This window comes from Balaenoptera acutorostrata, chromosome 15 (assembly GCF_949987535.1).
Source record: "Balaenoptera acutorostrata chromosome 15, mBalAcu1.1, whole genome shotgun sequence".
NCBI lineage: Eukaryota > Metazoa > Chordata > Mammalia > Artiodactyla > Balaenopteridae > Balaenoptera > Balaenoptera acutorostrata.
The window spans coordinates 85,399,466-85,423,071 of NC_080078.1; the positions used below are offsets into that span (position 1 = coordinate 85,399,466).

The 23,606-nt window shown below is 51.7% G+C and overlaps 1 protein-coding gene across 1 annotated transcript in view; it reads right to left on the minus strand.

Moving 5' to 3' along the window:
* Window positions 1–14,790, minus strand: part of APCDD1L (APC down-regulated 1 like) — a 51,393-nt gene extending 36,603 nt beyond the window's left edge. Inside the window, exon 1 of the mRNA XM_057529532.1 lies at window positions 14,539–14,790. Coding sequence (XP_057385515.1) covers window positions 14,539–14,773 — 235 coding nt within the window. The 5' untranslated portion in view covers window positions 14,774–14,790. The remainder of the gene's footprint in view (window positions 1–14,538) is intronic.
* Window positions 14,791–23,606: the final 8,816 nt, after the last annotated feature.

Below are 23,606 nucleotides of genomic sequence, written 5' to 3' on the forward strand. Positions count from 1 at the left end.
ACAGTGAAAAACTTAGCTAATGAAAATTATGTTTCAAAATAGATGGAGGCGTTCTTTGTGCTAAATATGGTGTTCTTTGTCTCATTTGCAATGGAAAAATCCCTCGTTTCAAAAAATAATAATAATTATTAAGAAGCCTTACAATACAAACCACATTTTCCAACTCAATAGCCTACAAGGTCAGCCAAGCAAAGACAATGTAAACTAGCTTCGAAAGCGTGTTGCTCAATAATGAAATTTGTTCAGGGGGCAGCACGATAATCAGGCCTGGTGTAGGCTGGCTGTGGTGTGGCTGAAATTTCAGCCTCCGCAACGCACCCTTTCGGTAACTGGGGACCTGTTAAAGGATGCTTAAGTGAAGCTTCAGATATTGCGTTCCTGACTAACAGGGATATAATTTCTTGAAGGGAAAAAGGATTCCGTTCACATCCTCGGTTATCCTGAATTGGCCCTTGGGCAAAAAGAAAGGTCATTGGTCAGGTGGAAGCTGGTGGGCCACACTTGACCAGGAAGAGGGCTTTAAGGGGCCGGCAGGGGTGAAGGAGGAAGTTTAAGGGTGTCCGTTTAAACTGGCCACCCAAGTCCTGTGCCAAACCCTTTCCTCCCGTGCCTGATAACCTTGGTCTCCACCTGAATGTCAGCCTTCCTGGTGGCAGGTCCTAAGCCCATGCTGCTTCTAGATCATGGTTCCTCCTTCCTCAGGGGCAAAGCCGCTTGTCCGTGGGGGCTCCCCTGACACTCATCACCTCCTGGTGGATGTCATCTCCAGCCACCGGCCACTGCTCTTTCCTCACTGAGGCCCTGGGTCCCACTCTCACACCTCTGTCCCCTTTCTGGAGTCGCACATCCGTCCCGTGTCCACCTGGGAGGCCTGCGTTTCTACCAGGGTGAGGAGAGAGGGGGTGGGCATGCCCTTCCTGTTACTCACACATCACTTCTCCTCCCAAGCCGTGGCCACACCAGCTGCCAGGGAGGCTGGAGAAGCCTGCGCCGTCTGCACGACCAAGCGCCCAGTGGAAATAAGGGTTCTAGAACAGAGAGGAGGGAGGATGGGTATCGGGAGAGACCCCCCCCCCCCCCTTGACAGACCACAGCCCTGGTCATGCCTGCCGTCGCCAAGGAGATTTTCTCCCACATCAGCCAGCGCCCTCTGCTTTCCCCAGCTCCTGTGCTGCCTGCCTTCTGGCAGCCGTGACCTTGGCCATTTGGTTTTTTAAGGCTCAGTTGCTGGACCCACCTTCACTGACCCCAAGAGCTGCTGGAGGAAAGACCCAGACGTGCGCGGGGACTAGCGCTGCCCCTGGACAGGCCCGTGGCTCCTTCTCAATCAGCTCTGTTCCCTCCCCCTGGTGGCCCTGCCGAGCCTTCGCTGGCCTGGCCCCTACCTCGCCGGCTCCGGGGGTGACAGCCCTGCTCCCACCCCCATCCCCGAGACAGTGAGCCCCCACGTCCTCAGAGCGTGTGACCTGGGAGTGTGGGGTCCTCCTGTGCTGCAGAGCCCCCCTTTCCCCGGCCCAGACCCCCCTCTCTAGCTCCTCTTCCAAGCTCCGTCCCCTCTCTCCTCTGGGATCTTCGACCTCCTTTCTCTGGCCTCAGACAGAGTTAAGCCTTCTCGACTCCCTCTCTCACCCCCTTGGCTTCACATCACCAGCAGGCTCCGTTCTCCCATTCATTCTTTCAACAAATATTCTGTGTGTGCGCCTACTTTGGACCAGGCATTTCCATCTCACACAAAGATTTTTTTTTTAAAATCTAATATTTTAGCTTTTTTTTTTTTTTAAGTATTTGTTTATTTATTTATTTATGGCTGTGTTGGGTCTTCGTTTCTGTGCGAGGGCTTTCTCTAGTTGTGGCAAGCGGGGGCCACTCTTCATCGCGGTGCGCGGGCCTCTCACTGTCGCGGCCTCTCCTGCTGCGGAGCACAGGCTCCAGATGCGCAGGCTCAGTAACTGTGGCTCACGGGCCCAGTTGCTCCGCGGCATGTGGGATCTTCCCAGACCAGGGCTCGAACCCGTGTCCCCTGCATTGGCAGGCAGACTCTCAACCACTGTGCCACCAGGGAAGCCCTAGTTTAGCTTTTAAATAAAAGGATAGGATAGATAGGCTAGGACACGTTACACGTAACATCTTTTAAATAAAGATGGCTGTCAAAGGGAGATTGGCATCATGTGGATCCGACTGTGTCCTTCCTGGGCTGGACTCCAAGCTCCCCGCTGGCCTCAGGATGGAGCCCGAGCTCTGGGCCAGGCTGCAGGCCACCGCTACGTGCCCTTGTCCAGCTGTCCACCTCCTACCCAGCCTTGTGGGACACAGACAGCACTTCCTTCTTGTCGAGTGAACAACCCCGCAACAGTACATGGCGCCCCGACCACCACAGTCTCCATCCCCCCTCCCCAGGTCCCTTCATCCCCCTCATACCAGACCACACATCCGGGAGTCATCTCTTTATCCCCTGTTTTGGGTTGAATTGTGTCCCCCTCGAAAGATACAATCAAGTCCTCACTAACTCCCGGTACCTGTGAATGTGGTATTGGAAATCGGGTTTTCCCAGAGGCGATCAATGAGGTCATCCTGGCTGAGGGTGGGCCCAGATCCAGTGACTGGTGTCCTTAGAAGAAGAGAGAAATTTGGACACAGACACAGAAGACACAGGGAAGAATGCGGTACAGATGGGGCAGAGACCGGAGGGATGCGGCCACAAGCCAAGGACACCGGGAGCTGCCAGAAGCTGGAAGGGGCAGTAAGGATTCTCCCCTAAGCCTTCAGAGGGAGCGTGGCTCTGCCGATATACTGACTTCGGACTTCTGGCCTCCGGAACTGTGAAAGGATAGATTTCTGTTGTTTTAAGCCCCTAGTTTGTGGTATTTTGTGTGGCAGCCCCAGGAAGCCCCTGAGGTGCCCACGTCCAGTCCACGGACAGGTCCTGACCCTCCTGCCTCCACGCATACCTGGAAATAGTCCCACCTCTCCCCATCTCCACCAGTGCACCCCAGCCTTCACCACTGCCTCCCATCCTCCACTCGGCAGCCAGAGAGCCTTTTGAACCCCAAGACCTGCCCCTGGCTTCCCAAAGCACTTCAGCTTGACCACAGCCTCCCCCGAGGTCTTCAGGCACCCCGTGAGCTGGGCTGCCCACCTCTCTGGCTCTCCATCGCTCTCTCCTGCCCCAGACATTCTGATTTTCCTTCAGTTTCTTACACGGGCCAAAGCGCCTTCTGTCTTAGGGTCTCTGCACCTGCTGAGCCCCTACTCAGGTTCCTTTCGTCCCGATCGTCACGCGGCTGCTCCTTTTCATCTTTTAGGAGCGAGCTTCAGTGTCACCTCCTTGGAGGGGCCTTCCAGGGACACCTCATCTGGCAACCCCACCTTCCCAGTCACTATCTTTTCTTCTTTTCATAGCGCTATCGCCCTGAGTCGTTTTCTCGTTTGTTTTCTTATTTATTGTCTGTGCTCCCCCAACCCCCCCACCCGATTAGATGCCAGCCCCACGGGGGCCATGCCAGGCCCCTTTTGTTCCTTACTGTGTCCCCAGGATGGGGAACAGTGCCTGGCACATTGTTGGTACCCACTGAACGCCCCTTGAAGAACACTGGAATGAACAAGTATTTCCATCATTGAGTTGAAATGATAGGAAGTTATGTAAAAACACAGTAAATGCACGCTCATTCATTTAGTTCTTCTAAATCAGAATTTGGAGGAGAGAGAAGTTTGTCTTTGTATTAATACTTAAGTGGGATAAAAAAAAGAAGAAAAGAGCTTTCTGAGCAAATTATCTGTGTAGACAGGGAATATGTTTCACCCTCTTAATAATGAACTCCAGCAGCTCTGGCCTCAAACACTCTGAGAAGCTCTCTGGCGACGAATACGCAAATTCCAAGTGATTCCATGTTCCGCTGAAACCCTTACAGGATTCTGGAAGCTCAGGATCCTAATCTCTGTTCCCCGGGCCCCTGTCCACAGCAATAATGCATGCCCGGAATGGGACTGGGCTTAGTTCTTTACACGTAACCTGGAACTCTGATTTTCAGGAAGTCAGGCTGCCCCTAATCACCATCAATGGCAGAAATGGATACATCTCGGAATTACCCCAAACAGGCATTTTACAGTCCCTGAAAGCTTGGGGTGGGGTTTACAGGAAAATGCAGCGAGTCGCTCAATCACAAGGTTATTCCCTTTTCTGAGATTTCAATGGTTACTTTAAGTTGACCTCCCCTGCAAAAGGCAGATGAAATGCAAAAGTATTGTAAGACTGTGGAAGAAAACATAAGTCCAAACATCAGTTGTAAAAGCCCAGGCACTCTCACCCCCTGGCAAGTTGGTTTTCATTTCAGTACCTGTGGTTTGCTGTTAAGGAAAGTGGAGGGCTTCCCTGGTGGCACAGTGTTGAGAATCTGCCTGCCAATGCAGGGGACACGGGTTTGAGCCCTGGTCTGGGAAGATCCCACATGCCGCGGAGCAACTAGGCCAACTAAGCCCGTGAGCTACAATTACTGAGCCCGCGCGTCTGGAGCCTGTGCTCCGCAACAAGAGAGGCCGCGATAATGAGAGGCCCGCGCAACAAGATGAAGAGTGGCCCCCACTTGCCGCAACTAGAGAAAGCCCTCGCACAGAAATGAAGACCCAACACAGCCATAAATAAATAAATAAATAAATAAATAAAATTAAAAAAAAAAAAGGAAAGTGGAGCCCATCAGAACTGGGTTAAAGCTGACGGGCCAAACAGTAGACTTCAGTTTCAAACTATCTAGAAACCACACCCAGCCACCAAAAACACATGTTAAAACAACTCTAATTGTACATTTCAAAGAACAAATAATTTCGTTTTGCTGTGGTCACTGGTAATTCCAAACTAAACACATCTATGTCTTGTGCTTTGTTTGTATGCATATTTTTGGGAAAGATTGGTTGGGTGTGAGCTATTGCTTTGCTTCCCTTTTTGTGTATAATTTAATATTGAGCCTTGAGGAGGGCAGCTCAAATATTGTAGTGCACATTAAGCTCTGGGGATAGCTATTTGCCCGGCCTGAGGCTCATGCCCCAGGTGGAGGGGAGGCACTTTGATTGACAAGTCCTCCAGGATTAGAGCCAGTAAGGGAAGCTTTGCTGTTGGCAGAAAAAGGGAGCTTGGAACCTAGGCAGGCAAACCCAGCACTTGTCCACTGCAGTTTGGCTTCAAGCAGAAGAGGACTTGAGAAGCAGTTGGGGGGCAAAGGCTCCACTTTGGTCCCACTTCATGGGACCAACAGGTAGCACAATGAATCTCCCTGGCATTGGACTCCACCTTCCCTGCTTCCTCTGTGTGATGGGTGGTGGGTCTCCTGGCCCTGGGCTCACTGCGTGGAGAGACCGTCAGTACCTTAGGGCCACCAGGGAGCCGTGAGTTCTGCGCTAACTGGGGCTGGGATCTCACATGCTGTGGATGGTTCCTGAGCAACCAAGAGCCCCCCGGGCTGCAGTCTTTCCAGCCTCTGACCCTTCAGAAGCATCCTAGTCCAGTGGCCTCCATCTCCTCAGGTGTGAAATGGTGATAACAGTGGTACCCAAATCACAAGGCAATCGTGAAGAAATAATACAATGCTCCCACAGTGCTGAACAAGAGCAGGTGCCCAGTGGATGTTGGCTATCGATGATATTGATCCATCCACAGCTATGGTCTGGCCTCAGCCACCCTAGTAGGACTCCAGTTCCCTCTTCTGAAGTCCTGTCTGTTTGACTGGACACAGGGCACCTTGGCATCCCCCTCTCCTTGCAGCAAGGAGGGTACAAGTTCCTGTCTAAATATCTGAATGGTTGGGACACTGCTGTTCCTCACATCAGCACCCAGGACACCTGCCTGCCTAAGAGCATCTCCACTGCCCAGGAGAGATGATGCGATTGGGGCTGATCCCACTTCTGATACCAGGACCCAACCCTGCAGCCGGGTCAGGTTTCACAGGCCCCAGCCTCCATCATTTCTCTAACCAACCTCTCCTGCTGAGATCCTAGCAAACGTGCGGGAGTGCAAATCTGGGCGATTTGGGGCAAACTCAGCCCCTTTCCTTGGACTCCCCAGCCCCAGCCAGAATGGATCCTATAGGAAGTACAGAAAAAAACATAAAAAGACAAAGGGAGAAATCACCCATAATCCCACCTCTCAGAAATAACCACCCATTTCATATGATTTTGTCTGTATTTTAAAAGATAAGGATGCCCCCCTCCACCATGAAAACATAACTGAGATCAAATGCACATACACTGGGTTTCTGTTCTAACATTATGCCCAAACTATCTTCCCATCGTTCAATGTTTTTTAGATATATAATTTTTTTGTGGGTTCATAATTCCCTCAAATTTTATTTAAGTCACTGCCTAATGGTGAGTATTTAGGTTCTGGTCTCCTGGCCTCCCTTCCCTCCCAGGTCCCTGGGTATGGCTTGGTCCTGTCCCACTCACCTCTCAATTACAGGCTGATCCCATAACTTCTCGAATCTCCTCTTCCCAGAAACATCTGGTGCCACCCCACCCAGCAGGGTGGGCCCTTCAGATACAACAGTAGGTGTTATGGGTTCAATTGCGTCCTCCAAAAAGATATGTTCAAGTCCTAACCCCCAGTACCTTAGAATGTGACCTTTTTTTTTTCTTTTTTTTTTTTAGAAATAGGAATGTTACAGATATAAATAGTTAAGATGAGATCATATTGGGGTAGAACGGGCCCTAACCCAAGATGCCTGGTCTCCTTATAAGAAGAGGAGAAAATAGCCATGGGACAACAGGGGCAGAGACTGCAGTGATGCAGTCAAGGAAAGCCGAGGACTGTCAGCAAACCCTAGAAGCTACGAGAGGCAAGGAAGGATCCTCCTCTACAGGTTTCAGAGAAAGCATGGCCCTGTTGACACCTGGATTTCAGACTTCCGGAACTGTGAGACAATAAGTTTCTGTTGTTTTAAGGCACCTAGTTTGTGGTACCTTGTACAGTAGCCTTAGGACACAAATACAGACTTCCTGAAATGCATGACAGTGACCCACCCACCAGATGGGCACTTTGGATACATTACCAGACAAAGGCAACCCAAGCTCCTGCACGCCTTTGGAAGCAGGGACTTGGGCTTCTGACTCCCTTCTCTTACTATGCGCTCCCATCCTCCTCTGACTGTGTCACCACCCTTTCTGACCCTTCCTCTCCAGCCACACTCCTGATGTCCCAGAATGCCTTGCAGCCACCCCTAAGAAGGGTAGTATAGGATAATCCCAAGATTGGACCCTGCAAGGCAGTGTCCTGTCACCTTAATAATGATGTGAGTGGGACTTCCCTGGTGGCGCAATGGTTAAGAGTCCGCCTGCCAATGCAGGGGACACAGGATCGATCCCTGGCCCGGGAGGATCCCACATGCTGCGGAGCAACTAAGCCCGTGCGCCACAACTACTGAGCCTGCGCTCTAGAGCTCGCGAGCCACAACTACTGAGCCCGCGTGCCGCAACTACTGAAGCCCATGCACCTAGAGCCCGTGCTCTGCAACAAGAGAAGCCGCCGCAATAAGAAGTCCGCGCACCACAACGAAGAGTAGCCCCTGCTTGCCGCAACTAGAGAAAGCTCGCTCACAGCAACGAAGACCCAACGCAGCCAAAAATAAATAAATAAATAAATTGATTAATTAAAAAAACATAGAAGAAAATAATGATGTGAGTGACATCACCAAGCCCTTGTTGTGTGCCTAGCACTGTGTTAGACTTTTCACGTGGGCAGTAACACCTATTTCTCAGAGTAACCCCTTGGGGTAGACGTCGTTTCACAAAGGAGGAAACTGAGGCACGGAAGGATTAAGTAATTTGCAGTCAGTGGAGCAGCTGGAATTTGAACGTGGGAAGTTGAATTCCAGAGCCCAGCCAGCTCTGCAGTCTCTGCAGATGGACCATTAGGATCCTTCCCTCTTCAACAACTCTCAGATTAACATTTAATTGGGGATTTAAAACGCTGCTCTTGTTAGCATGCCTGTGGTCTCTGCGCTGCAATCTTCCCCATTAAGTCGTGTTATGTAAACCACCAGCCCAGATGCCTCCCAGCGCCTGTATCTCCTGGTGCCCAGACTTGGCTCTAAACCCTGGTTCTTTCAAACCGGCAGCAGGGCAGGGAGGTCCTTGCCTGAACTTCGAGCTGAACTGCCCCAGGAGGGGCCCACAAATCTCAGGCCCTGGGCTTGCCGGCTGGTTGACCTTGGGTGTGCGGTCTTGCTTTCGTCTTCTGTAAAATGGTGCCCATGGCATGGGAGGTTGCAAGAATCAAACGGGGTATTACTGATGATGGGCTTAGCACAGCGCTTGGGCTGTGTCTCTCCCTCTGAGGAAAGTCAGTTTCTCTCTCACACACAGACCCCATATATGGTCATTTATGGTAAGCATATCTGGCCATCTATTCTCCTCCTGGGTAAAAAAATGCACATTTAGCTTAACACCCATGTGCCTCTGCACGTTTCAATGGAGTAAACATGAAAGAAACGAGGAACAATGAGTAAATTCTCTTTTAGGAAGCTTCGGTGGACAAACGGCAAGCTGGGAAAAACTGCAACATATACAGGAGATAGCTACTCCTCTCTACATAAAGAGCACTGACAAATCAATAAGAAGAAAAGTTGTTTTAAAGTCTGATATAAAAATCAGCAAAGGATACGACCAGACATCTCACAGGAAAATCAATGAAAGGGGTAAGACAGATAAGACGTTCCTCTTTGCTCATAATTAAAGGAATGCGAGTCTAAACAACCAAGCATTGCCACTGGTGAGATTTTTAAAGAACGATCATGACCAGGGTTGGCAAGGATGTGGGAAATGGGGGCTCTCATAGGCCATCCATGGGGGGTGTTGACTGTGCAACCCGTTCGGAAGGAAGGCTGGTAGAAGAATTTGACACACACATTTTGCTGCAGCAATTCCATGGCTAGGAATTTATACCCAAATCTGCAGGGGAAGGGGAGGCTAGGGGAGGCTAGGGGAGGCTAGGGGCAGGGAACAGTGTTCTAAGCCGAAGGAACAGCATGTGTGTGTGTGGAGACTGTGGTGGAAAGGGGTGTGGCTGGATGGACAGGCGGACACAGTGTGACTGTGTCCTGGTCACAGAAGGTGGCTGGTGACATCTTCTCTGAGGAGGAAGAAAGCTTGTCTGTGAAGTGTGTGGGGATGAGGGTCACACGGGGACCAAGGAGCGCTGGCAGGGGCTCAGAGGAGGAGGCCGGGGTGTGAACACCGCTGAGCTGGACGGAGGCTCTGGCTGGGACTGAGTCCCATAAAACATAAGTGACTCTAGTTGGTGGACTTTCTTACCTCCTACATCTTGATAGAATATAAGTGTTTTAAATCGCAAAATGCCCCTGAGGGTGGCTGACCGCCTCGATTAGATGCTAATGGTGGTGGTGAGGAGAAGAGACCAGGAAAAATGAGCCAGAGTGATGACCTAGAGGAGGTGTCTGGGGAGAGGCTGTGCGTCCCACCCTGCTCCTCCTCCCGGGGATGCTGTAAGATGGGGACCAGGGCAGAGCCTGCCTCAAGTGCTGAAGCAGGGGCGGCACTGAGCCCGGGATGGTTGGACACCTTGAATGCTGGTGAGTGTAGCCTATCACCATTACCAGTATCCTTACTGGGCACTCAATTTTGAGGGAGGGTCTATGAGGGGCCAAAATGACAGTTGAAAGCCCATGTCCTGTACTAGGAGGTTGGTGGGACTCCTTAGAATCAGAGGCTTTTGGGGCTAGAAGCAAATGCAGGCAACTCCCTAGCCAGTGCTACCCACCATCATCCCGTTCGATTCCAGTGGCGACGAACTCACTACTTCTCAGTGACGCATCCCCTGCCCCTCCGCACCCTGCGGGAAGCCCTTCAGGGGACCCTCCATCACCCTTGACATAATGTCCAACTCCTTCCGAGGCCCCATGGCCCTCAACGATTGAGCCCCTGCTAACCTCTGACCTCATCCACACTCTGCACCTTCACCCCCTCCTCACCAGCCTCAGCGGCCTTCTCTCTGGTCCCTGAACATGTGGCTGTTTTCTTTCGCATCCAGGCCTTTGCACATGCTAGTTCCTCTCCCTGGATGTTCCTCCTCTTCCTCCTTCTCCTCTAGTTAAACCGCCCTCTTTTTTTTCAAGTTTCAGCTCTTTCGCCTTTTCAGGGAGGCCTTCCGTAACCTCCCAGCCCAGGCTAGATGCCCCGGACCTGCTCTGTACAGTGCTCGTCACTCTCGTATTGTTATTACTTGCTCGCTGGAGATTTCATTGTCTGTTTGACTCCGACTTCGACAAGGGCAGGAGCTGCCCCATTTGTTCCTCGGTCCTCAGCATCTCCCCCCAGTGAGTGGCGCATACACAGCAAGCCAAAACGCATTCTCTGATCGGAAACTCAGCTGGGCCCCCTCTCTGCTAGACAGGTCCGACCCCAGCAATGAGGGCGGCCACCCTTCCCATTTCACAGGTCAGGAAACTGAGGCTGGCAGCTGGGGCTGGAGGAGGGTTATAGGAGATGGTGTACAAGGAGGGCTGACCCTGGTTCGCTGAATAGGAACAGTTGCTAATTTTGCTGCTGTTGTCGGTATCATTAGACTAGGCATGGTGTTCTTGAGGACACACGGAACATCAGAGCGGGAAGAAAATACAGCACCCACCAAAAGGAGATGGCCAGGAAGTGACGTGCCCAAGCTCAAGTTGAACTGGCGCCTGGCTGAGAGCCCTGAACTGCCTCTTTCTTCTCCGGGTCTGGAGAGTCGAGTGCAGGGTCCAGCTCTCAGCACTAACAGCAGGGAGGGGTCACAAGGTTCTTGGTGTCCAGTGCTGACCACACAACATCTCATTTAACCCTTCGATCATCCCTTGAGGGTGGAGCTATCACCATTCTCAACTCACTGATGGGGACATAGGTGACAAAGCTAAAATGGGACCCAGGTCTGTTCAGTTCCCAAGACGCTGCTCTCAAGCTCTCCGTAGCACACAAGACATGCGTTAGATTCAGCCGAGACCAGGCAACCTCCCGTTGCACAGGTGGAGGTCCTGGGCGGGCACCAGCCCTGCCCCCCCGGTGTCCCAATGCCCAGTGGACTGGTTGCCCTTCCCGCTGGGAGGCCTGACATTCTCTGGGACATCCCGTTCACCATGACACCTGCACTCCCGGCTCCAGGGGCGGGGGCGGGCTCTGCACAAAGGGCTTCTGAAAGCCATTCTGGTTTGAGGGACAGTCACACCAACACCCCTGGCCACAACTCATGGCCACCTCCGACGCCAACTTCAGAATTCAGTTCCTTCCCTACAGTCCCCCCAGCTCAGCTCAGGTGCCCTCAAGTTCAGACGCTGACTTTGGCAGTGAAGCACTGTATCTTGGAAGTCTTACCAGGGGCTCATTCTGGCTTACAGTTTTCATGAACATAGTGAACTTCCAATACATTTCCCAAATACTTCTTCACATGTAGCTTCTTACTAGTTTGCCATCCAGATGGTTTGGAAATCAAGGAAGCTGCTCTATTAGCCTTGAGTTGGTTGTTTTGAATTTGGAGATTCCAGCCTCGGTCAGAACATAAGTGAAACAGCTGGCCATAATGATCTGTCTACAATGCAAGCCTCGCAAAGCGGCAAGGGGCAGATTCTGTTCAAAATTCTTCTTTGTTTTAAATAACGAATACAATTACTGATCTCTTTTCACCTTTGATTTTTCAGACGAGTGTACTTAAATTAATTTTCTCCCCAGTTTTTACTCTTGGTTTTGAAACAGAGCCCCCATATCAACAACTAATTTATTATGGAATGGCCCGTGATTTTGTTCTAGTTAATCTGTCTCTAAATGATAACTTGCCATTGCAACGTATATGGCTAGAGATAAAAGCAGGACTGAAATTAGAAAAAAAAAATACAAATGAGAGAAAAAAAAGAAGCTGTGGTTTTTCATTTTCTCCCTCAAGCATAAATTGTTGAGTAAGGAGATTTTTAAAAGCCAGAAATTGCTGAGGAGTGAAGCAAAGCTGGAAGCCCCTGCACTGGCACAAGACACATCTGGCGTTGCAGGGTTTTGAGGAGGGTTTGCTCCAGCGGGTAACTAACCACGCTTACCCACAGCCTAGCTCCTCTTATCCCCAGGGAGGACATTTTCAGAGACAAGAGGGAGAGAGGACAAATGGGAAAAATCAACATCCAAATTAGAAACTACCTAGATTGTGTTGTTTTTCTTGGGCCAACTGTGCCTTTGATTTCCTGATTGCTCAGAGCAAGAATAACAAAATCCATCCGACCCGGTGATTTTGACAGATTCATCTCAAAAGCTACCAGTTGAATTTGATCTGCCCATACCAGTGAGTCTCAACTGGGGACAACTGTGGCCCCCAGGGGACATCTGGCAGTGTTTGGGGACATTTTTGGTTGTCCTAACAGGGGGGTGTGCCTACTGGCATGTGGTAGGCGGAGCCAGGGTTACTGCCACACCTCCTGCAGTGCCCGGGATGGCGCCCAGCAGAGAAGGATCTGGACCACAACATCAGCAGCACTGAGGCTGAGAAACCCTGGGGTGCGTGTGTGTGTGTGTGTGTGTGTGTGTGTGTGTGTCAAGGTGAGTGTCCGCGCTGGGGCCGTTGGTGTGCCTACACTAAAGTTTGTGAACCCGGAGACGTGAAGTTCAGGCTTCCCTCAGCTCAGGTACCCAAATTATCTAAGTATCTGAAGGATTAACGGGGTTCTGTTTCCTTTCGCTAAAGCACAAAGATCCTCTTGCCTGGTGATACAGCCAGTGGTGAAAAGGACTTTTGAAAAAGGGTTCGGTGGAAAATGGTTCCTGGCTTAGAGCAGGGAACTTTGAAGGCAGCCCGCATGGGACCGGCGCCCTTCCTAGCGGCTGGGTCTGAATCACGGGCTCCACAGCGGCCTCCTGCGCTCGCCTGGGCCCGCTGGGCACTCTTGGCTTCTCTCCTGTGGAATCTGTCTGACTTGCGGTGGTGAAAGGTCGCCAAGGAGCAAAGCAGCAGGACTCCAGAGAACGAGCCGCGAGGCTACACTTGCAGTGATTTTATTGGCATGACAGAAGCGCGGGGCTTGCCAAGGACAACAGCGCTGCGTGGTGACCAAGGCTGCAGGTTTCTGGGGTAATCTATCCTACTGCGCTGGACTGTCCCATTCCCACGGGAGGGAACAGCCGGGGAGGAGGCGGAGGAGAGATGAAGACACAGCATCCCCCTTCTCCCCTTCCCAGCTCCGTGCCCAAAAGGAAAGTACACAGACTCTTTTCTCAGCCACCCTCTCCTCGCCCCCTTCCTTCCACTCTTACTGTCCTGGCACAGGGCTGCCGTGGCCTATTTTTGCTCTGAGGGAGGACTCCATGACGGTGGACGGCTGTGTGACCTCTCACCCCAGCCCTGAGATAAATGTCCCCTTTTGGTGGATGTATCTGCAGCTCTTCAAACTGCTAACACACCTTCCCTCCACTTTCCTTCAGACCCCGTTCATCTCTTCTTCAAATATCTTGCTTAGAAATTTGGGGCTGATTGCAGAGCTCCTGCAGGGAGACCTGACTTTGCTCCTTGCCTGTAAGTGGAGTAAAGCGTGCTTGGCTGTACCTGCGGAGCGTGTCTTCCTGCAGGACCTGACGCCTCAGGGCCAGGAAGCAGGTGCTAGGTGCTTCTCCTGCTCTCCTTCCTTGAAATCCTCACAGTAATCCCAGACAGAGGTGAGGATCTGGTGAGCCCATTTGACAGATGAGAAAGTTGAGTCTAAGAGAGCTGATGGACATGCCTGCCCAAGGCCACACAGGTTGATATGAAGCTGATCTGGGCTTTGGAACCAGGTGGTCTGACTCCAGGGCCAGAATTCTTAACCCGTCACAAGGTGGGGGTGCTTGGGGGTGAGCCTGGCACACTGCGGTCATCATTGTCATTTTTGCCAATGGTGGCGCACCATGGGCAGCTGGCATTTGCAGACTTTCGTTCATTCCTACGCCCTAAGAAGAGGCAGCGGGACAGCAGTTAGTCCTGGAGATGGCACTTGTCTCCTCTACCAGGGGTCCTGTGGTCCCTTGCCTCCCCGGCCCAGGCCTGCTGGGCACCAGAAGCTAGGGGAGGGCCCAGGGTCACTGTACCCTCCCCTAACTTCTTCCCCAGCTCTGCTGCAGGACATAGCTCTGAGTCCCAGCAGGTCTAGGATTCAGTGGGCAAGACCAGATTCTGCAGCCTTGGTCTGAGTGACGTGGAGCTTGTACCTTGCCGAGGGAGTCTCAGTGGGCCTGGGATCTTCCTGAATATTTTTGGAGGTCCCAGCCACCCCAGGGCCCGGCACCAGGAGCTGCTCCGAGTGCCTGGAGGTCAGCCTGCGGCGGGCGTGCATGTGGTCCCGGAACCGGCTTACCCCACACAGGGCCCAGGAAGAGCCTGGAGGTGAGGCAGGTGCTGGCCGGGTGAGGCTGGAGAAGAGAGCGGAAAGCGCAAAATCGCCGGCCCGGTTCACAGGCGCGTACAGCAGTCCCCAGGAAGCCCCAAGGAACTTCAGACGGCAGCTCCCTCCCTTCCGACCTTAGGCGGCGAGCCGGTGGGGGGAGGGTGGCACCTACCTCCCAGAAGCACCAGGACGCAAGCGTAGGGGAGCATGGCTGCGGGCATCTCGTCGGGGTGGCAGGACGGCCCCCAGGGAGAGGAGGCGTGAGCGCGCGGCCGTCCGGTGGCAGCGGACTCCGGCAGCCCGCTGGGGTCCTGCGTATAAGTGGCGAGGGTCCTGCGCCCCCCTCGGCGCTCGCACGCGCTCACCTCCCGGGCTGTTGATGGTTGTAAGTCGAGCTGCGCACTCATAGGTCCAAGCTGCCAGAAGAGGTGGAGACAGCCTCGGGCGTTGCGCGCACTGCAGCGCCTCGCGCCCAGCCCTCTGGCGCAGCTCCTCCTGCCATTCAGAACCCCCAGTCGACCCCCCTCCGTGCCCGGGTTCTTGCCTCCCCGCCAGGTCTTTGCAGCGAGCAGGGAGGCCTCCCTCAAACTCTTGTCCGGGACAAGTCAGACGGTGCGGTGCGCTCCTCCAGCCAAAGCGCACCCCTATCCAGGCTGTTTCCTAGAAGGGCGAGGGGGTCAGGGGAAGCTCCTGTACGCCCTCTGGGCCCTCAGACCCCCAAGGCTTCTATTCAGGCCTTACAGATACTCTTGGAAAAGTTGCGTCAACTTGGAGGCCGGCGAGTGCAGGAGCGCAGTGAATGTGGCCGACCTGGGGCGCCCCGCAGCCCACAGCCGCTCCCTGTGATTAGCTCCTCTCGGCTCCAAAGAGCATCTGGGCAAACAGTGTGGAGTAGACCAGGGCGGTTCCCCCCCCCCCACTCCTCCCCCCCCATTTCCCATCTGAGTGAGTCAGCTGAGGGTGGCAGCTCAGAGGCAAGGCAGCTGGGAGGAGGAGGAGGGGGATGGACGGGACGCCCCCAAACCAGTCACCTCCTCCCCCCCCAACCCCCGACCCCAGGCCCTGGGCCTCCCCAGGCAGCTCCCCCTTGGCAGGCAAGCCTTGAAGAACAGGAGTAGCATCTGGGATGGAGGACTTTCCAAGTTCTTGGATTTATGAATGAAGAAGAGACAGAGAATCACGTGGATTAGAGAAATGTAACTGGATTGTTCCTACGTGCACAGATCATCAGGAGAACGGAAGTAAAGCTGTGTGGGGATGGGGGTGGAGGCCTGAGATGCATAGATCAAGGTGTCTGTTTTCATTGTGTTGTCTTTAACTGGGAGAGGGAGAGAGAGAAAGAGAGAGAGAGAGAGAGAAGGTAGAACCAAGAAAGGAGAGAGAAAGTAAAAAGGGAGAGGGGGAAGAGAGAAAAGGGCAGAGAGAGAGAGACAAAGAGAGAAAGGCAGGGAAAAAGGATTAAGGCTGAGAGGAGAGATGGACAGAAAGGAGAATGGAAAAGGGAGAAAGAATAAGAGAATGAGAAAGAGGGAGGAAGAGAGGGAGAGAATAAGACAGGAGAGATGGAGATTGTCCCCTTGGGGAGGACTTGGGCACGTAGGGACAGGTCCGTGTCCAGAGTGCACGTTCAGGCGGTTGACCTGCCCTCTAAAGGGCTCATAGACCCACCCGCCCACATCTGTGGGCTGCTTGGCCCTGGGGGTTGGTAGACAGCACCCCATCTTTTGATTCCTTAGCAGAAGCTTGGGTGAGGCTCCCAGGGGCCTCTGGAGCCTTTCAATTTCAACTTTAATCCAAGGACCCCCGACTGGGGACCCCCGGGCTGTCCTTAGCTTTCCTCTTCTCCGGAGGCAACAGAATAGCAAAGTGAGGAGTGAGGCCACAGCGTGATCTTACACAAATGGAAATGTGAGAGAAACGATCAATTCCCTTCCTGAAAATGACATTTTTTCCTGGTCTCTGTGAATTGCTGAGAACAGCGTGAGACTCGAGGTGGCCTTCCTGAGACCGCGGCGGCACCAGCTCCCCGGCGGACAGTGGCCGCACGCGCGCCACATGTTAAGTTTCCGTGAAAGGGGTAACTTATGGGCGGGAGGAGAGTTGTGAGGGGTGATTATTTATAATTGCATAATTGTGATTATTTGTGGCAATTATGTGCCTTTAAATTTTCAAAATGTACAATTATGGATAGTTTTAAACACTGCATGCTATTCTGTCCGTGAGTGTTTGAGGCTGTACCCTCTGGACTTCCTGAATGCGGGCATTTTGCTGTCCCAGGTCACTGACGGGGCTTTGAGTATTAATGGTTTGGCACGGGGAGGAGGCGTGACATTGATGTCTCAGGTGGGGTTATGATTCAGTGCTTTCAGAACCTATTGTGCTGCTGTTAGAAATGGGAACTTCCCTGCAAAGCCTGGTGCTCATGTAGTAATTGTTGTATTGGCTTATTTATAAGTAAGAGGAATTTCTGATAATTATTTCAACCTTGGTGTGGGCCAGGTGCTTTAGATGCATATACTTTATATCCGGACAACCTGACGAGAAGTAGAAAGTCTTGCTGGCCCCATTTCACAGAACGAGGAAACTGAGTTCAGAGAGTTTGGGCCACCGTCCCAAGGCCAGACAGCTGGAAGGTGGCAGAACTCCTGAGTCCCTGCTTGTGTCTGGGATGCTCTTGTGTCTGCACAGGTGCCCTGTCTGACCGTGCTCTTGGCTTCATTCTGAATCTGGAGATCCTAAGCGAGAAAGCCCATTCTATAATAACCGCCATTCTTCGAAGAGGCTTAGGAATGACAGGGAAACACTATTGCAAAGTGATGCCTAAGTCTTAGCTAAACTCATCTGTTGAGATTGAGAGTTCCAGGTGGTCCCCGCGCCTGCCCAGCCCCACACTACTGGTGGGTGATGCTTGCTTGGGAGGATGGGGGAAGCCGGAAAGGGCCTTCGAGGCCGACTGGAGCTGCTCTCCTGGTTTTACAGGTGAGAAAACAGAAGCACAAGGGCAGATGAGCTCCCTGTTCAGCGCAGATTTTATTCCAAAAAGAAAAAAAAAAAAAAAAAGAAAAGCAAAGAAAATGAACAAATAGCAAAGTAAAGGAGCTGTTACAGTGGAGGATTACTGGACTGAATGTCAATATTATGACATATAAAAAATATATATATATATGTGTGTCATCTTGGGCATGTTACTTAACTTCTTGTCTCATATGTAAAATGGGATAGTAGTAGTATTGTTGGGAAATTACGTGAGATAGTATATGTAATGTAGAGCACTTAGAATGGTATATGGTTCAACCAAAGACTATATATGTGTTTGCTTTCTTCATGGTATTTTATTGTGTATATGCAATATAATTAATTTAGCTAGTTTCCCATTGATCAATGTATAGCATTTTCAATTCCTCTGCTATCCCAATGTTGTTGTCAATATCCTTACATATCCATTACCATTGGCAAAAAAAAAAAAAAGAAAGAAACAAAAAATAAACAGAAAAAGAAAATGAACAAATAGTGTTTGAACGAGACTCCCCTCTGGTCACAAGGAGATCAAACAAAAGAGAGAGAAGGAACTGAAGCTAAACTTATTTGGCTTCAAACATAGATATTTATTTTTAACCAAAAAAGTTATATTGTCCAGACCTCGCATTTTGCTGAAGAAAGGGTGGTTTTCGCTCGATTCCTGACCCCTTTCTTACCTACAGGACCATCACCCGAGAACACTGGAAATGGTAGTAATTATAAGGTTGTTTGGGGGAGAAGCCAATTATTTCTTGAGCCCGGACTCTGCTGGCCGTGAGTCATGTCCGTGGGCATTATCGCGTTTTGGCCTCCAGAGGTGTGCTTTTCTGAGTTGTCAACCGCAGGGCCCCCTCCCCAAGTGGTCAGAGCGGCAGGGGGTATGTGGGGAACACAGGGCGGGCTTTGCTGGAGCCAAACACAACCCGTGTGAGGGAGGGCCATGAGCCAGATGTCCAGGGTGGGTGGGAGGCCGGCCCTCTGTGCTCTGTGTTTATCTCCCACCCAACCCTCCCCCCAGATCAAAGTCCGGGGCCGGGCCGATAGGAGAGCTTTGCAGAATGGGCCTCCTCCTTCCCTCTCTGCCAAGCACCTACCCCCTCGTCCTTGTCCCTGTTAAAAACACCACGGGAAGATAAGATCACCCCACGAAATCTTGCTATAAAATGGTCTGTTTCCTCTGCTTGTTATCAAGGGTGTCTGATCAAAGAAATGGTGCCCGGGCCTGGTTATCTAATAACCAAATAAACATCCAGGCCGGCTTCCCTGGCTGGGAAAGGCAGGCGGGGGCTGCTCTGGATGAAGTGAGGGGCAGATCAGAGCAGGCTGGACCCCCCCCCCCCCTTGGTGACCGTTCCTGCCTACAGAGCATCACATTTGCTGGCCCTGGAGTCAACCAGACCCTCACTACCACCCCTGTGTCTCAGATGGGGAAACTGTTCTTGTCCTCCGGGAAAGCCCATGGTCCCAGGGTAACGGACACTCATTTGTCACCTCTGGTAGTTGCCGTGGTGTCGGTCTTGCCCCCATTGCACTGGTGCATCTCCCTGCCTGCACCCGCCCCCATGCCTCGCACAGGCCTTGTGTGTGATGGGGGCTCACTATGTTTTGTTGAATGAATGAATGAATGAATGATCAAATAAACTATCACAGAGTGAGCACTGGGTCATGTCAGAAGACTTGACTGCAAACCTTAATGCTACCACTTAGCAACTCGCAAGGGTTACAGCCAGGGTGAGGGGACCAGGGCTCGAAAGCTGAAGGGGTGCTCAGTGTCAGGCTCTGCAGGTGCAGGGTGAGTGCCTGAAGCCGAGCACCTCCTTACATTCTGAGCCCTGGGGGCCTCCCTGGCCTCATCTGGTCCCAGCCCTGAAACTCACCCTGTCTCAGTTTCCTCCTCTGTAAAATGCGCATAATGCCCACACGACCCTGTAGGATTAGGAAGACAGTGCCCAAGTGTGCACTGGGTGCAGGATCCAGTCTTCTCAGGCCCTGAGACTCCCTGGAGGGAAGTCAAAGTTCACACAGCTGGTGTGAGATGGAGCCTGGATGAGACCTGCTCTGGGGCTTAAGGTCCTGCTCCTCAGCCTGACCCTAACTGCCTGGGTCCTAAATGACTCCTGGTTCACCTGCCCCTGGGGGAGGCAGATTGTGAGAATGCCCTGGGATGCCCAGAAGCTCCTCCCACCAGCCCTCACACCTGTCTCAGTCTTCTTGCCTCCTCAGGCTGTTGTGGGGAGGAAGGGGGCACTGGAGGGCTCAACCCAGCACCTGACACGTAGGTGTTCAGTGAACACATTTTGGATGGTGGGATGGATGGGTGGGTGGTGGGATGGTGGGATGGATGGATGGATGGATAGATGGTGGGATGGATGGATGGATGGATGGGTGGGTGGATGGTGGGATGGTGGGATGGATGGATGGATGGGTGGGTGGTTGGATGGATGGATGGATGGGTGGATGGGTGGATGGGTGGATGGATGGATGGATGGGTGGATGGTGGGATGGTGGGATGGATGGATGGATGGGTGGGTGGTTGGATGGATGGATGGATGGATGGATGGATGGGTGGATGGGTGGATGGGTGGATGGATGGGTGGATGGGTGGATGGATGGATGGGTGGGTGGTTGGATGGATGGATGGATGGATGGATGGATGGATGGATGGATGGGTGGTTGGATGGATGGGTGGATGGGTGGGTGGATGGGTGGATGGATGGGTGGATGGGTGGATGGGTGGATGGGTGGATGGGTGGGTGGATGGGTGGATGGATGGATGGGTGGGTGGGTGGATGGATGGGTGGATAGTTGGATGGGTGGATGGATTGATGGGTAGAATGACCTACCATTACAGTTGTCATGATTGTTGTTCTGGGTGGTACCCAAGCTGAACGGTTTGTTGATTTTATCCTCTCATTTATTAATTTGTTAGTAATAATTCACTAATCCACTAACTCGCCCTTGGGTTGCTGGTCCCCACACTGTGGAGATACATCATAGTTCCTGCATTCAACGTGTGCTCATTCACCAACGTGGGGCCATATGTTCCCCCATGAGCAGCCGCAGAGCCCAGCATAGTGGGCAGATGCTTCAACTCTTGCCTGAGTGAAGAGCAAACACTTGTTCTCGTGTCACCAGGCTCGCTTGCCTGGGAAGTTTGTGGTCGGTTTTCCTTTGAAATCTCTGGGTCCCCAGCCCAACCAGCATCTCTAACTGATGCCAGGGCTGCTCATGGTTGGCACAAAGTTGATTATTTCTCTCCCAGTATAACATGAACACTGTTCCTAATATACTTTTTGGAAAATACAAAGTAGAAAGAATAAAAATGACGGTCACTCGGAATCTGACCACACGAGGACAAGCCTGGCTGACGTTGGGATGTATGATTTTCTTCTCCGTTTATATTTATATTTTCCTTTGATGTTGGACAGAGTTCATGTCTTGGCGCTGCCATGCATGAGGTGTGTGAGCTTGGGCAACCTCTCTGAGCCTTTCTGCTCATCTAAAAAGTGAGAATCCTCAGAGAGGTGATTCCGGAGGTGATGCAAGTAAGCTGTCAGCGTGGGGCCTGGTGGGTTGTGGCCCTTGGTAAGATGGTGGCCATTTCCATTTGTGGGCGACTCCTGCATGCCCGAGACCCCGCGCAGGGCACAGTACTCAGGGTGCTGGAGCTGGGAGGGCCTCAGGAGATGGACAGTTCACTGGCTTTCAAATGGTCCCTTGGGGGCCTCCTTGGGCAGAGGAGATGGGAAGGGGGCAGGTGCAGGGCTCTGAGCTCCCGTTCCTCCCCGGCCCAGGCTGTCTTAGCTTCATCCTAGTGTCTTTGTCGGGGAGGGAAGTGGCGGCCCCCTAGATGTCTGTCCAACATGGGGACTGCACTGGGGGTCCTTGATGCTGTCGGAGAAACCAACCAGATACACACAACCATACAGAGAGATCTAGAAAACGTAGTATCTCGGGAAAGAAGTAGGAAGCAGAAGGGTTTATTCATGGAAGCTCTGAACACAGACCCGCATCCACAGGTTTTCGTGTGTGTGTATCTAAGGCAATACGTCCAACAGATTCAAGAGGCTGCCTTTAGGCAGGAGAGGAGGGAAGTGGGCATGGAGATGGGGCGGGGGAGGGGAAAATGACAAAATACAACAAAGGAGGGGCCTCACACAGACCCGGGTTATTAGCCCACCATGAGCTCAGTAACATGATTGCAACTGTCTGTTCAGAGTCCAAAAGGGAAGATGAGCAAAAGAGAGAGGAAAACGTGGACCCCCCCTTCCTGCAGCTGAGGCCCAGCGAGGGCAGGAGACATCACCCAGGTGGTCCTTCCCTCCGCTTCTCTCTGCCTAGACCCCGGGGCGCCACACGGGTGCTAACTTCTCCTTCCTGCAGGTGTTTGCAGAAGAGCTGCCCGGAGCAGGGTCTCACCTGTCCTCAGCCACCAGCCTCCCCCCCTGCCCACCCCCCAACTGGGTGGCAAGCCAGCAGACCTACTGTGACAATTCCTCTGTTTTGAGGGGCTTTTGTCAGAGGAGAAAAATTAAAAAAGAAAAGTTGGAGGGCATGCATGGCCACAAACTGTTGGGTTTTTTTTTTTAACAATAAAGTTTATGGTTGTCCCCCAATTAGAAAAATCAATCTACGCTCCTAACGTAGCATTTAAAAAGCACAAAGTTGATTATTTCTCTCCCATTATAACATGAACACTGTTCCTAATATATGTTTTGGAAAATACAAAGTAGAAAGAATAAAAATGACGGTCACTCGGAATCTGACCACACGAGGACAACCCTGGCTGACGCTGGGATGTATGACTTTCTTCTCCATTTATATTTACATTTTCCAATCTGTGGTCAAATTTAATAATGTGAATGTCTAAATAAACCACTAATTCCCCAATTTCACCTTTTGGCTTAATTTTCCAGCCTTTAAGGAGCTGCCAGGTGCAAGGCCACGGGGGCAGGGGAGACGAGAGGACAGAAAGCGAAGTCGTATTAGTCATATTCTTTTTTGGCCTGTGTAGCCTGAGTGTTGGATTTGCTCTTGTTTTATTTTGTTTGAGCCTTTCGACATGTTAGGCGTCTGTTTGTAAACTTTCCTCTGCTTCCGATTTCAGTCTGGAAGCAGCAAATTGATTTTAAATAGAAATACCTTGAAGGTGGTGTTGTTTGGGGGCTGAAAAATCCATCCAGAGGGGTCCCACCATCAACTGCCAAGTGGGAGTTTTATGGCTGGTTCACTACATCAATAGAAGAGGCAGTGCGTTGTCTGGGGAGCAGATGACTTACGTTCCAGGGGAGCAGACAGAAATTTGGGGGTGGGGGGAAGCTTACAAGTGCTCAGGGCACAGCCCAAGCAGAAGAACTTACTTATTTTTTCTTTCCTTCTTTTCTTTTTTTTTCAGTTTACAATTAACATTCAGAGTTCAGTCTCCACCCTCCCTCTTGAAATGGAATTTTTATCGCTTGATTCACGCTACAAGATAAAATCCCTGTTTATCCAATTGCATGAATAATTGATAAGCTCTTTCCAACTTGCCAGAAGCAACTTAGCAGTCTTGCCTTGCAGCCTGGAACCCCTGGCAATTTCCGGAGTTCCAGCGACAGACCTTTGCACAGTTTCTGCTTGGGGTCCACCGACTTTCTGTCTCAGGGGTGGGGTTTATCTCTTGATCCAGATTCGGGAGTTACAGATTAGGTACCTAGGGTTCCAGCGTCGGGGATGCGGGGAGGAGGGGAGGGCATGTCAGTGCCCACTTCGATTTTCTGAAATCGAGTCTGTGGCAGGTGTGGATTCCGCTGGGAGCCTCTGGCTGGCGGCTTCAGAGTTCACGGCACTAATTAACTCTAATCTGTTCCCTGATAGTTTAAACCAGACCCAAGATGTGAAGGTATTTTCTTTCCTAAAATTTAATGGGCTGAATGAGATAGCAGTGAGGGCCTGTGTCTCGCCTCTTTAATGCACTTGGCTCTCTGGCCCGTGTTTATATGATAAAAGCAGTGGGGTGTAATTTATGCGCTTAGCTGGGGTTTATCCTTTTTAAGCAGGTCTGGACGGCTTACCTGTTATATTTGGCTCAAACTAGCTTAAAAAAGAATTTATAGAGTGTACTGCAGAATGTCCCAATTCTGCAAAACCAATGTAAAAGTGACTTGGGGTAATGGTGCAAAATGCCCCTAAGGAAAAGGGTTAACAAGATAGTGTGTCTTCCTCCCCCTCCCACACTCCCAG